General features: G+C 37.9%; 1 protein-coding gene across 2 annotated transcripts in view; it reads right to left on the bottom strand.

The window, feature by feature from the left end:
• Positions 1-563: 563 nt before the first annotated feature.
• The window catches only part of adar (adenosine deaminase RNA specific), a 33,675-nt gene continuing 20,186 nt past the window's right edge, over positions 564-14,052 (bottom strand). For both annotated transcript variants that reach the window (XM_049480132.1, XM_007255935.4), the window contains exons 8-15: positions 12,813-12,984; positions 9,417-9,510; positions 9,114-9,233; positions 7,516-7,646; positions 6,002-6,184; positions 4,839-4,951; positions 4,597-4,724; positions 564-3,299 (exon numbers count right to left, since the gene is read on the bottom strand). In XM_049480132.1, the coding sequence (XP_049336089.1) occupies positions 3,032-3,299; positions 4,597-4,724; positions 4,839-4,951; positions 6,002-6,184; positions 7,516-7,646; positions 9,114-9,233; positions 9,417-9,510; positions 12,813-12,984 (1,209 nt within the window). In that variant the 3' untranslated portion in view covers positions 564-3,031. The remainder of the gene's footprint in view (positions 3,300-4,596; positions 4,725-4,838; positions 4,952-6,001; positions 6,185-7,515; positions 7,647-9,113; positions 9,234-9,416; positions 9,511-12,812; positions 12,985-14,052) is intronic.

Below are 14,052 nucleotides of genomic sequence, written 5' to 3'. Positions count from 1 at the left end.
AAGTTTATTCATATGTTGTACGTCTATTTTTGCAAATACATAATTCTTTGCATTTCCATGCTTTCCATCTTTCTTTAAGGAATCTTTGTACATGCATGTAAACGTAAAAAAGGATTTTAAAGATTTTAGGTTTTGTTTTTCTTATCATACTTATACTTTTCAGATTATCAAACTAACCTTAATATTAGACAAATATAACCTGAAAATTAATTTAAAAAATGATTGAAATGGCTGAAATAACAAAAAAGATGCAGAAATTTCAGACCTCAAATAATGCAAAGAAAACAAAAATCAATATTTGGTGGAATAACCCTGATGGTTTTTAATCACAGTTTTCATGCATCTTGGCATCATGTTCTCCTCCTCCACCAGTCTTACACACTGCTTTTGGGTAACTTTATGCTGCTTTACTCCTGGTGCAAAAATTAATTCAAGCAGTTCAGTTTGGTGGTTTGATGGCTTGTGATCATCCATCTTCCTCTTGATTATATTCCAGAGGTTTTCAATTTAGTAAAATCAAAGAAACTCTGAGTCATCTGATTTAAAACACAACAGACACAATCTGAGCACAACCAATTTATTAAGGAATTGTTGAGTTTGGATTCAGCGGTATGAAACAGATTCCAGCAGACAAGCAAACCAAAGGCTAAAATTAAGTGATCGAAGGAGAAAGCTTTAATGTCAGCTTCTCATTTTCCCTACATGAGACGTGTTTGATTTAAAAAGAGAGGGAGAGAGAGAATGTTGCAGAATTGATGCAGTAGCAACAGCAGGCTTTCATTCAGACTCTGTTACAGAAAAAAATACAAATAAAAATACAGAAAAAACACAGAAAACACACACATACATACTCGCATAGAAAAAAAAGGTCAAGTCTCCAAAGATATATTTAACATGCATCCTCCCACAAAAAAAAGAAACAAAAAAAATACAGAGAGAAGTGGTGTGTGCATGTTGTACCCTGCAGCGGGATCCTTCCTAAAAAAAAAAAAAAACTAAACAAAAAACAAACACCAGCACGAAAAAGGTGCTTAAAATAAGCGATAGAAAATAAAATCCACTCTAAAAGTTATGAACCCCTATAAAATATATACATACAATATATACATATACATAAACACACACACATATATATAAACCCACACTGTGCAGAGAATTTTATATATACATCTGTGCGTGTATGTATCTGTATGTACATTATGTATACATTTCTTTAAATCTTGCTAACAAGCGTGCTTTCTCTGTGTGTGGTGTGTGTGTGTGTGTGTGTGTGTGTGTGTATATATACAGGCAAAGATCAAATTGAACTTTCTGCAAAACTGATCAGGTTTTCCTGAAGTTTTAAAATGCTGCTGCTCTCTGTGTGATTTGTCTTAAAGGCGGAGGACAACAGGGCCAGAACGAGAGAAGGAGAAGGAGAAGGAGGAGGATGAGGAGAAGAAGAAGAGGGAGAAGAAGAAAGAGAAGAAGAAGGAGGAGGAGGAGGATGAGGAGAAGAAGAAGAAAGAGGAGGATGAGAAGAAGAAGAAGATGAAGGAGGATGAGGAAAAAAAGGAGAAGAAGATGTGCCTAGTGCGACAGAAATTGTTGTTTTCACCTGTGTTTGTCCAAAACAGGCATTCTGAGAGAGAGAGAGAGAGAGAGAGAGAGAGAGAGAGGGGGTGGCGGGGGGAGAGGGAAAGAAAATCAAAGAAAATAACAATTTAGAAAAAAAGGAGTGTAAAGAGAAAGATTTAACAAAAAAACAAGGAATGGGGGGGGGGGGGAAGAAAGCGTGAGAAGATAAAAACATGAAAAAAGGAAGATATAGGAGAGAAGAAAGATAAAAAAAGAGAATAAAAGAAAGAAAGGCATTTGAAAAAAGAGTAAAAGAAAGCTATAGGTCTAATATAGAGAAGCTTAGAATTGTATGAAGCTTTTCCACTGGGCAGTGTGATGTGGCACATCAACAAATCTGAATACCCACTGAGTCGTTTGGGTATTCGGGTCTGGTGAGTCGTTTGGGTATTCGGGTCTGGTGAGTCGTTTGGGTATTCGGGTCTGGTGAGTCGTTTGGGTATTCGGGTCTGGTGAGTCGTTTGGGTATTCGGGTCTGGTGAGTCGTTTGGGTATTCGGGTCTGGTGAGTCGTTTGGGTATTCGGGTCTGGTGAGTCGTTTGGGTTTACGGGTCTGGTGAGTCGTTTGGGTATTCACATCTTGAGACAATTTAGATATTTGGGTTGACTGAGTCGTTTGGGTATTCGGGTCTGGTGAGTCGTTTGGGTATTCGCACCTTGAGTCGTAGGGGTATCTGGATCAGCTGAGTCATTTGGGTATTTGGGTCGTCTGAGTTGTTTGGGTATTCACGTCTTGACTTGTTTTAGGTACTCGGGTCTGCTAAGTCAGGTATTTTTTGGGTATTTAAGTCTTGATTTGTTTGGGATACTCAAGTCATTTGAGTGTTTGGGTCTAGTCTATCGGAGTTGCTTGGGTACTAAAGTCGGTTTCAGGTTGTTTCAGAGGTGATCATGGATACGCAGCTGCACCATAATGTACTACTCAGTGGAAAAGCTTTGATAGAAAGCGAAACATAAAATATCACACTTTCAGAGGGTCTGGTGTTGATTGGGTCAGATGACACGTGTGTGATGAACCCTCCAAAACTCCAGTCTGCGAGCTGCCTTCCTAAAAAGTTCACGAATCACCCTGGCCGGGACTTTACGGCTCAGTTTCCATAGCAACTTTCTTTCTGCTTTGCATGACGTGCTGATGCTCAACACCCCTGAGGCTCACCCTGTTTGCCCTTCCCTTCTCTGTCCGTCCCTCGTGCTTTCTCTTTCTCTCTGTCTGTGTGTGTGTGTGTGTGTGTCCCAAGTTAACTCAGCTGTCCTCTCTCATCGCTCATCCCCTAACCTCCCCCCGCCCCCTCCTCACCCCAGTGTCAGGAAGACTCTAGCTGCTGGCCACGCTTTCCCCTCATCCCCCTCTCTTCCTCTCTCCCTCGTTCATTCGTTTCTCTGCGTCCCTGTGGTAACCCCGAGGAGCCGAGTACTAGCTGTCCAGGGTGCCGAAGCCACTTTCGTTCTCTCCAGCCTCAAAGCTCTTCTCCTCCAGCGGTTTTCCGATCCAGGCTCCGTAGCCTTGCTGCCCCAGCGCCTGGAAGAACAGTGCCTTAGCCTGCTGGAAGGAGGCGGCCCCCATCTTGGCATGGGCGTACGAGGGCAGGGCCAGCAGGTCCGCTCGACCCGAGCGCCGGCACACCTCGCGGAACAGACGGTAGAGATTGGACTTGGAGACGCGGGAAACTTCGAGCTTTGCACTGGAGAGGAGAAAGAAATGTGTGGGTCAAAAACACTAACAAAAAACATGAGATTTTAGGAGTTCTAAACGTTCAATTAGGAAATATCTGATCTGATATTAATTATCGTAATCTGCAACAATTATTCAATAAAAATCAATATTTGTTGACTTAATTTGTAACAGTCCTGCATTCTGGGGACAGAAGCACAATGGGAGATGTGTAAATGGCTCACTCGCACAGTCTATACTCAAGTGCCCAAAAGCGCCCAAACATAACAGATTATATATTTACTATTAATAAAATATTAGTATTTTCCACATTTAAACAACGTCCAGTCATTAAAATGTCTTTTAAATCTAATGTTCAGCTGTTTCTGTTGTTTTTAAAGATGGAGGACATGGCAGAAAATCATTGTTGACTAATCGACTAATTGGGGGGAAAATAAATAAATAAATCAGATTAGTTGACTACCAAAATAATCATTAGTTGCAGACCTAATACACACTAAGGAGTATTTCCGTAGCATTTTCGTTCTCTGCCTACACGTGACAACAGATTGTAGTACCAGTAATTTAGTAATTTTTAAATTTTTTAAATGTTTGAGTTTTACATGTTATTTAACTTATCTTATTTTCTGTGAGTTTATTGGCTGGTTGCACAGACAAGATCTGCACAGCAAAGATCTGATTATTGCCCGAGTCATGTAAAGCTTTGAGTTTTCCTAATATCTAATCACACCCAAGTTCATGGAAACACACCATCTAGTACTGCAAAACATCGAATCTGATTCATGATCAAAAGACATCTGTTTCAAATCAAAAGGGAAACTAAAGTAACCTTCAACAGCAGCAAAATTCATTCACTTTCCACTAGGGGTGTAACGGTACGTGTGCTCTTTGCAAATAGTCACGGTACAGTGCTTAAATCGCGTCCTGCCATAGGAAATTAATGTCCGGCTGTCGCTTTCCAGAGTAAACGCAGGGTTAGGCACTCCTACTCTCTCTCTCTCTCTCTCGAGCACTCTCATTTTGCTGACTCTCTCTCTCTCTCTCTCTCTCTCGCACATGTGCACACATGCTCACAGGTTAAATTTATACATAAGGCACACTGTCGATTTTTGGGAAAAGTAAATAACTTTTAGTGCACCTCATAGTGCAAAAAACATAGTATGTTAACCTATATTAAACATCAGAAAATATCTGAAAAAAAACATCATTAAATATCAGAAAAATTGCTAAAAATTGTTTCTCAAAAAATCTGATGTTTTACTGGCTTAACACACAGTCCAGAAGTGTGCAATCAGCTGATCTTTTACCTGTCCACCTTCCCTTTGGTCCCATCCAGCACTTCAACACTTAGCTTGTCGGGGAGGCTCCAGTTCACACTCGACTCTTTGGTCTTTCCTGTGTGCCGTGTGGAGTCGTACACACTCACACGACCCACCTGCAGAAACAAAACAGGACAAAAATTAATTTCCCTTTTTTGCAGAAAAATCTATTCTAATACCCATCTATTATGCCTAAGTGGCTGTGTGTGTGTGTGTGTGTGTGTGTTTACCTCGGGATGTGTGAGCGTGAAGTTTGGAGGCAGGCTTTTGGCGAACTCTCCTCCATCTCTGGTCAATCGGCAGCAAACCGCTCGCGTCAGGTGACCATGACTGTACAGGTAACCTGAAATTATGTATGTATATATATATATATATATATATATAAAATAAAAATATGATATAAAACCCTGTTTCATTTAGTTAAATAATCAATACTATTTTCTTACTAATACATTTATTCCTAATGGTTTACTTAGGGTTGGAGTGTAATATGATGGAAAAATTTGACTATGTGCATTGTGGGAACAGACTATTACAGGTTTGGTTACAATGAAATCCCATGCAGTTTCATTATTTGAACACCAGAGGTCAGAATTCCGCTAGTGCAGTTAGGAGAACCAGTGGGCGTAAGCAAAGTGCAGAGGATATCATTCATCAATAAGCCTTTTCTATGCCAATCAAAAGCCAGGATTAACTGTCCGTAATTTTTTGCTGAAGCATCCTAAAAGGATGTGTTATGGATCTGCTGATTAAGGTGCAATACACTTCTCAGCTTTAGTTCAGTTAAAAGCAAATCATGGTGTAATTGCTCTGTTAGTGCAGTTAAGTTGTTTTCTATTTAATTATTATACTATTATAATATAATTCTAGGAGCATTTTATTCCAATCACAATTATTTCTGAGATTAGGGGTGGGCGATATGGGCCTAAAATTATATCACCATGTTTTATGGTATTTTCACAATAACGGTATTCTTGGCGATATGACAACACAAAAAAAAAAATGTCAATGATCCAGAATGTCATGATACTAATAATGCACTCCAATTACCTCCATATATTCAGGATTGAAGTAAAATAAATTATAATACACAGATATAATCTCTAGTCTCTAGTAGATATATAATGGGAAATGAGAACAGTGTGAATGTTTCTTTTGCTAAAAACAGCTAAAAATGAGTACCCTAATGTGGTAATAAGGGGTGGGTAATACGGCACAATATTTCAAGAGTATAATATTGTTCACCATATTCAAAAATGCTGGCGATATAACTGTGTACAATATGGCACACCCCTTTCTGGGACAACACATTTCGCAATAATATTAAAATCGATTGTTTTACACATTCTCTGAGCACCATATTAGAACAGAGCTCAGCCAGTAAATGCTTTACCCAAGGTGATGGAGCTCAGGTAGACGGGGTGAAGGAAGTGGCTGAGCAGTGCCCCCTGCAGGCCCAACACGTTCCAGCGCAGGATCTTGTCGCTGCAGCTCATGGTCCTCAGACGCTCACCATGCTGGATGCCGTCCCAGGTGGGCACAATGGCACTAGACTCCACCGGAATAGTGCCCTCACCTGCAGGTGAGGAGGAGAGGAAGCAGAACGTGCATCAATCAGAGTTTGAGTAATGAGGCAGGCATGAGAGAGTAATACAGAGAGATTTATTTCAGAGACAGAGACAAACAGATGTGCAAAGGAGGAAATGAATCCCAAAGGAAATTACAGTTACAGCAGCAATAACAAGGACTGCACACGTCAGTACAGACAATTAACACCACTATGGATTTCCCAATATAAGCAATAGACAGTTTTACCCAACATAACCTTTTAAATACAAGATTTATAACAAGAAGAGCCTAGAAGATACTGCTCACAACACAAGCCCTGTAGAACTTGATCTTTCCCGTAAATTATTCAATGTAAAGAAAGTATAGTCATTTTTCTCATTTAGAACAGCAGTCAATACTCCACAGCCGGCCTGAATGGGTGTGCACTGTGATGGAATTAACCGGCCAGCTTTCGCTAAAGACCCCAGCAAAGATTTATGGCCATGCTGCAAATCAATTTTACTCTTTAAAACTGACTGAGAGACAAACACACAAGCTCTAAACATTACTCTCATCTCGCTGCTATTGATTATGCAGCGAATGCGTAACCTGATTAAGCTGATGTGGTGCCACTTACTGTCAAACAATTACAAGGAGCTGCTTAATAGAGTCTGTATTAAAGAGACACTACACCCTAAATCATTTATTTTTCTCATTTATATGTGAAACGTGTTACTTTGAAGTTGTGAAACATATTAATCCTGTTTAAAATTTGTTTAAACCTCTACAAACTTTTTTGTGGTAATTTTCACCTCTGCAGCGCCCTTTTAGGTTCAACGTACTTTGGAGAATAGACACTCACAATATGCAAATTAGTCAAACGATAGTACTGTCCCCTGGTGACGGTCTAACCATTTACATCTCACCACTATTAGAGGCACACTGTTGCTGCTGCAGCTGCAGCTCAGCCAATCAGCTCTCCGTCCTGCCGAACCTCTAAACCCATACATCACCCAGTGCCCCTCCTATTTTTTATTTTTATTTTATTTAGCATTTTTTCAATTTAAGCTGAGGGTAGATTCTAAAATCAGGGGGTTTAGGTCGAATTATTTATGACAAGCATAAAGTTTTTTAGTTAGCTAGCTAGTTTGTTAGCTAGTTGTTTCTCATTCCATCTTAAAAGGCGCAACAGACGGCAGAAGCTGCAGTATTTAAGGTGGAATGGTAACTCTGTTCCAAGGGGAAGGGTTACACTCGAAAAGAAGGGGAAGTGTAAAATGGGATTGGGCCTTAGTTACCCTTAAAAGAGTGTATGGGAAAAAAAAAAAAGAGCAAAAAAATTGAGAGGCGCTCTCTCACCATTCTCCACTTTGGTCCGAAGCTTGCCCTGTTTAGCATTCTCAAAAAGCGGCATGTGACTCGCGCCCGTGACCTCTGCTGACTCGCTGCACGATTTATCAAAGAGTGCGCCGTCCCCACACGGAGCAGTACTACAGGAGAGAGAGCGAGAGAGAAAGACAAGAGAAGTTTACTTAACTTCCTTAAACACATCACAATGTTCACCTTTTTAGCTTTAAAATGGAAATGCAATATATATGTACAAGAATATATAGGATATAGTATCTATCTCATTCTAAACCTATAGGCATTAATATAGAGTTGGCCCCCTATTAGCAACGATAACAGCAGGTTTAGTCATTAAAGTAAATCAGCAGTGCTTAAACCAGTCATGATAACTATTTTTGTTAGGCCAATACTTATTGTATCAGAAATTAAATGTAATCAATTTATTTTAAAAGCATTTTATGCCACTGATATAATAATAATAATAATAATAATAATAATATGCTAGCATAATAATGCAATTGCACGGTTTAAATAAAGGATAGGTTATTCAGTGTTGAACTTAAATTAAAATAAAACTACAGTTTATTTTCAATTTATTATTAAGTTTATACGTTAACGGGCTAACACACAATGGGCAATACAGAGGTCAGCAAAAACGACTTCATGATGAGTTCACGTCAAAATATTGGACCATACATTGAGACTTTAAGGGTCTTAAAGTGTTTGGAGACTTTTCACACTAGAATTTAGCCCTTTACAAATATTTTTAGCTGATTTATCATTTTTCTTTTATGCGTTTATGCTTTTTTTGTTGTTTGTTTTTGATCTTCCTTTAAAAAAAAATGTAGTTAACTTTTTTTTGTTATGTTTTAGCTGTTTTAGTTATGTTTTTGTTGTTTTTAGTGTTTGCTAATTTTTATTTTACTTTTTGTGTGTTAAGTTAGTTTTATTTAATCATCTGTTGTTTATTACCTTAAATTTTCTTACCTATGATTTAATGATTCCTACTGTTTCCTATATATTTATTCTTACTATATATTTCTTTTCTTTTCAAATTTTTTTGTGCTGATCCACATTATTCTAGTAGTAATGAGGGAAAAGAGCGCCATCTACTGTACCCACCCAGAGAGAGAAACGCCAATTGTGCTCTCTCAGGGCTCCGGCAGCTGATGGCAAGCTGCATGACTGGGATTCGAACAAACAATCTCCCAATCATAGACACATCTCTTTAGACCACTCGGTGGTCTTTTATATATTTATATATTTTTATGCTGTATATAATAAAATTCTGTATTAATTTGAAAACATTGTAAATGGGGGCCATTATAAAATGTACTAAAAGTTTAATTAAAGCTTGACTGATTGATTGTCGAAAGAATGGGTTAATTCAATGATTAAGAGGTGTGTCCCAATGCCCTTATGTAGCTCATATAATAGTCATATAATTGTTCATATAGTGTAGCCAGGTTAACAAAGAAAGCACTGGAGGATTATTCCTTTTGTGGTGGGAATGAACTTTCATATTTCCTTTCCAAAACAAAATAAAACCATCGTACATAATAAAAAAAAAAAAACATATCGCACAGTTAGAGGGCTGTTGCAGGTCATACCTGATGTACAGATGGAAGGTGGTATCGGATTTAATCTTAAGCTTGTTGTCCTCAGCAACCTCGAATATGCTGTCCTCTGCGGGGCCGTCCCAGTGTTTTATCAACTCACTGTACAGAAACCTGAAGGGGGGGACAGCCGAAGATGAAGGCAGACAGAATATGAAGACTGAACAGCTGAAGCTGCAGAGAATATAAATTTACTTCACTCTTTAATATATTTATGAGAATGAAATTGGACTCCTGGTTTTCAGAGAGTGAGAAGGAGAAAATGTGTTGGGAGAGAGTGCAGGGGTAAAACGATACCGGATGAAGCCTCTTCTGGAGATGATTTCGGCGTGGCAGTCGTTAACCGTGTCCCCTTTGAGGCTCAGCTCCTCTCCTTTCACACAGCGGTTTCCTACAATTAGAGGAAAACGCCAAACACTTTAATTTTACACCGTTTTACACGGTTTCATTCCCACAATGTGTGTGTGAATGATGTTGGGAACTGTTAACATCTCACCACCTTTCTGCTAATTACCTTTCCCATTGCAGAAAGACACTTAAACCTTAGATTTGCGGCTCCTAAACTTTATTTTTATTTTTATTATTTTATTTTACTGTTTTACTTTTACTTTACTTGTCTTATAGATTTATCTTAACAATTTTTATTGATACTTACATTTTAATTTGTCTTATTTTTTCCTGTATTTGTTTTATCCAATAATTTGCTTTGTACAGCACTTTGCTTCAGCTGTTGTTGTTGTTTTTAAAGTGCTCTAAAAATAAAGTTGAGTCGAGTTAGATTTTCAAGTGGTCTTCCTATTGGTATATTTGAATAGAGAGAATCCAGTATATGGAAAAGTGAAAAAAGTGAAAAGTGAAAAACCATGCACCTAAAACACTGTTATTTGTTCTTTCTTCAAAACAAAATACAGTAAAATCTAATATTTAGAAATTAAATGGGCCGATTCCAAACCCCAAAAACAGTTACATAACAGTCTTGACTTGGTACATTTACTCCCCAGAACCCTAAAACAGAAAACAGGCAAAACGGTAAAATAAGACTGCAACATCAAGATAATGTGGTGTTGTTGATACTGGAGAGCAGCTCATCACCTCCAAACTTTGCAAATTTGTATGGTTGCCTTTTGTATCTGTTAAAAGCTAACAGCTATCATCTCGTCAGCTTATTCTACAGCACATCCTCCTAAGAGGACACAACATCTCAGATCTCAGGAATAAGATTATGAAATGTTAATATACATTAATCAACAACATTAATAATGCAATAACAGTTAAAAACTAGGCTTTAATATGTGGGTTTTAGGAGCTTTGTAACGCAAATCCAGTCCAAATCCAATCAGAGAAGAGTTGACTTTTTTCATGTAAAAGATTCTCTGTAAAAGTAAAATTAGCAGGTTTTATCCTGATGCAAAATAACAACGTGATAAACTGATTACAAAAGTCACATATTTGCTTATTCGATGTTATTACTTATAAAATATGTATAATTTGGCTTGAAATACAAATCAGCTTCTAGTAAGGGGAGGTGGGTCTGGGAAGAGAAAAATCATGGTGTGGTATAACATAAAAAAAATATTAAATTTTATATTATCTTTCATACATCAAACTTAATCTAAAAAAATGCATTTTAAGTTGTTTCAGACCAGTCAGTGAGCTGTACAAGAACTGCTGTTCAATTACAGAAACACAAGAGGGTGCTAATTGAGGAACAATGCAGGTTCCTTATTTAAACAAGTTAATCTTTTAGTCAGTTAATCCAGTATCTGCCTAAAAGCACACCCTGAGAAGCCAATAAATGTGGAAATAGCTGCATTAATTTTTAAAGACAGGAATTTTACGCAGCTGTTAAGAGTCCCTGAAGGAAAACGGATACCCTACTTTCTCACCTCAGCCATAATCAATCAAATAAACACACATTACTACTGGAATACAATCCTACAATGACTGTAGTAGTGCTGGCACGTAGTGTTTAACAGTAAACCAGTGAAACAGTGAAAACCCCACTGGCACGAGCTGCTGCAGACTCATCGGTGCGAACACTCAAAGTGTGAGCATGCACAAATACTGTAGTTCCCAGAGACTTTCACTGACTAAGCAATTAAAAAGGGTTGACAGCTGGACACATTGACTCAGTGTCTGTTAAAAGAGGCAGATGACTGTGCTCTGCCTGAGTGTCCTTCCGTCTGCGATGCTGGTGTGTTTGTGTGTGTTTCAGTAAGAGTGTGTGTGTGTGTGAGTGTGTGTCTCAGCCCAGAGGCATGCTGTGCCCTGGCTGTCAGTAAGCTTTCCGTGTGAAGTCTAAGAGTTCGTGTTAGGGTTGCGATTACATGGATACATACACAGCAGGATTGCAAAGCATTAAATACTCAAGAAGCCTCGTAACCCGTTTAAAAGATTGGCCTGCACTGATATAAAGGGATGAAATATTAATGGCCCCCAGTTGTTCGGAGGGATGTGAACCGTCCCCCTCAACTAATCAGCAGGGCTGTGTATTGGCAAGAACCCTGGCGACACGATACATATCACAATACAGGGGTTACGATTTGATAGGTGATATATTGCGATACTGTAACAGTGCTTCCTCTGGGCAGCAGAACCACATGTTTCAAACACGTTTTGGCTGGAAACCTCTGGCAATCTGGCAACCCTGGTATCAGAGCACTGCTGGATAAAATGCTGACAGGACACCAAAAAAACCCATTTAAATTAAGTTAAATAAAGCATTTAGCATGATTTATAACACTTAGTAGCAGTTTACTGAATTCACTATTTCTTAACACACTGTCTATTTACCATCTGAAACACAGAGGCTGTATAATATGGAGTGAATTTAAGCTTCAGCAGCAAAATCCACAAAAACTGAAATTTTAAATAACTGCAAAAAATAATAAAGAAATCAAGTTTATTTAGAAAAATATATGTTTGCTATTTTTTTTTCTCTTTTAAATTTGTAACACACTTTTTTAATTTCAATTCTTAAAATTTCGAATGAGGATTTTTTTTTTTTGCCTCAAACAAAATTCATCTATATGATGGCTATATTTTAATGTAGTACTGTCAAAATGCTGAGTGAAAAACCTTTTTACTATAAATTGTGTCATTTTGAGTTGATAATATAAGTTCTTGCAACATTTCTGTTGTCAGAAAAGGGGTGGGGGAAGTGAATAAAAGTTTTCTGAACTCAGTAATACAATGAATTTTCATTTTCATGACTTATCAAAATAAGAATTTGTTAGAAAACTAATGAATGGAAACATACAATAACTACTATTAAAAGAAATGTGTTTTAAAAAGACAAGAAAAACACTAAAAAGTATGGAATTTTTTTTTTGCAAGTTTTCACCCAATTTTGCCACTTTTTTCACTGCTAAAAAACTGAATAAATGATTTTTGAATAGTAAATGTTAAGTCAAATCCAACAACCTATTTTTTGCCATGTTCCATTAAATAATATGGGTTGCCAAACATTCTATGCATCCCTAATCATAAAAGTTTAAATTGAGGATGTTTATGAACTGTTTTAATGGGGACGCTCTTCTGTTTCTTATTTTTTAATAATAGCTGTTCAAGGAACTAGTTCAGCAAAAACAACTAACTTTTTTTTGTTAATGAGCTTTATGAGAATAGTCTGTGGTCTCTGCACTGATGTACTGAAATAACTGCACCCTTGCACTGAGCAGCTCTAGTGCGTACCTGTCCCCAGGCTCACGACTGTGCCCAGGCTGTCATCTCCTCTCCTCATGATGATTGTGGCAAGGATTTTCCTACCCAGAAGGCTGTGCTGGATACGGGCGGTCAGTGCGTTGAAACGTTGATGACTCAGCATGGCGAGCTGATCGTGCAGGGTACTGCCTGACACCGGTAACTGTGAAGCACACACAAACGTTTCATCATTTCCTTATATTCTATAAAACCGAGATTGCATAAATAAAAAGAATTAAATAAAAATAAAAAAATAACTAAAGCAATTTCTTATTCCAAATATCAATTCCATTTCACTTTAGGAATTAATCTCAAGACTAAACATTAAAGCAGCACTAGGTAGGATTTCCTTGATTTTTGATCTTTTTTAAGAAGGAAAATTACAGCTTGAAACTCACTGCAGCGCTGCATTGAGGTGTAATAGGAGGAATAGCGTCTCTCTCGTGTCTGTGCCGGAGCTCCTCTGAGCTCAAACCAGACTCTGTAAGTTTTCCGAGGCGGCCGCGACCAACGCTCGCGAGAACTGCGACCTGCTTTCCGACCTTTAGTTCTAACAGTTCTACAAGGACTACTGATTCATTCTTTACAGACTAACATACAGACACTCTGGCAGAAACTGGAAAGAGACTGAATATATCTGTGTAGGGGAGCTCACGAGCACAAAATCTCAATCCTACCTAGTGGAGCTTTAACAATACTCAAGTATAAATTCTCATTTATCAGTAATATCCCAGAGAATACAAGCATTTAAAACACACACACAATACAAACAAAATGATAGTAAATATTTAGATTTGCCATTTTCAGGAGCCACAAATTGATAGTGTACTGTATTTAGGGAACTACATATATTATTAGAATACAATTATTAGAAAACTTACATTTTTTCTAATAAAAGCCTTTAATTGATTCAAATTACCGTTAGGCCTCCAAAATATATTCAATGTACGTCAATGTAATTAGAAGTTCAATTCTATTAATTGTAGCACAACCCTTTTTATCACCCATCAGAATAGGCCAGTTGAAGATTACCACTACAATACACGACCAGATGAATGGAATATTCCATTTCTGATGTTGTGTGGCCATTTACCATTTCTCGATCAACACTGTGTCATGAGTATATTAGGAATAAGTCATAGAATTAAGTGTGCTGTTTACACACAGGGTCTGTGCTGCGTTCACTGTTCACCGCAGCCGTTTGACTTCTTTTACTTTGTGTTTATCTGTG

Source organism: Astyanax mexicanus, chromosome 6 (genome assembly GCF_023375975.1).
Source record: "Astyanax mexicanus isolate ESR-SI-001 chromosome 6, AstMex3_surface, whole genome shotgun sequence".
NCBI lineage: Eukaryota > Metazoa > Chordata > Actinopteri > Characiformes > Acestrorhamphidae > Astyanax > Astyanax mexicanus.
The sequence above is the reverse complement of the archived record's forward strand: the minus strand, read 5'-3'. Positions and strand labels throughout refer to the sequence as shown.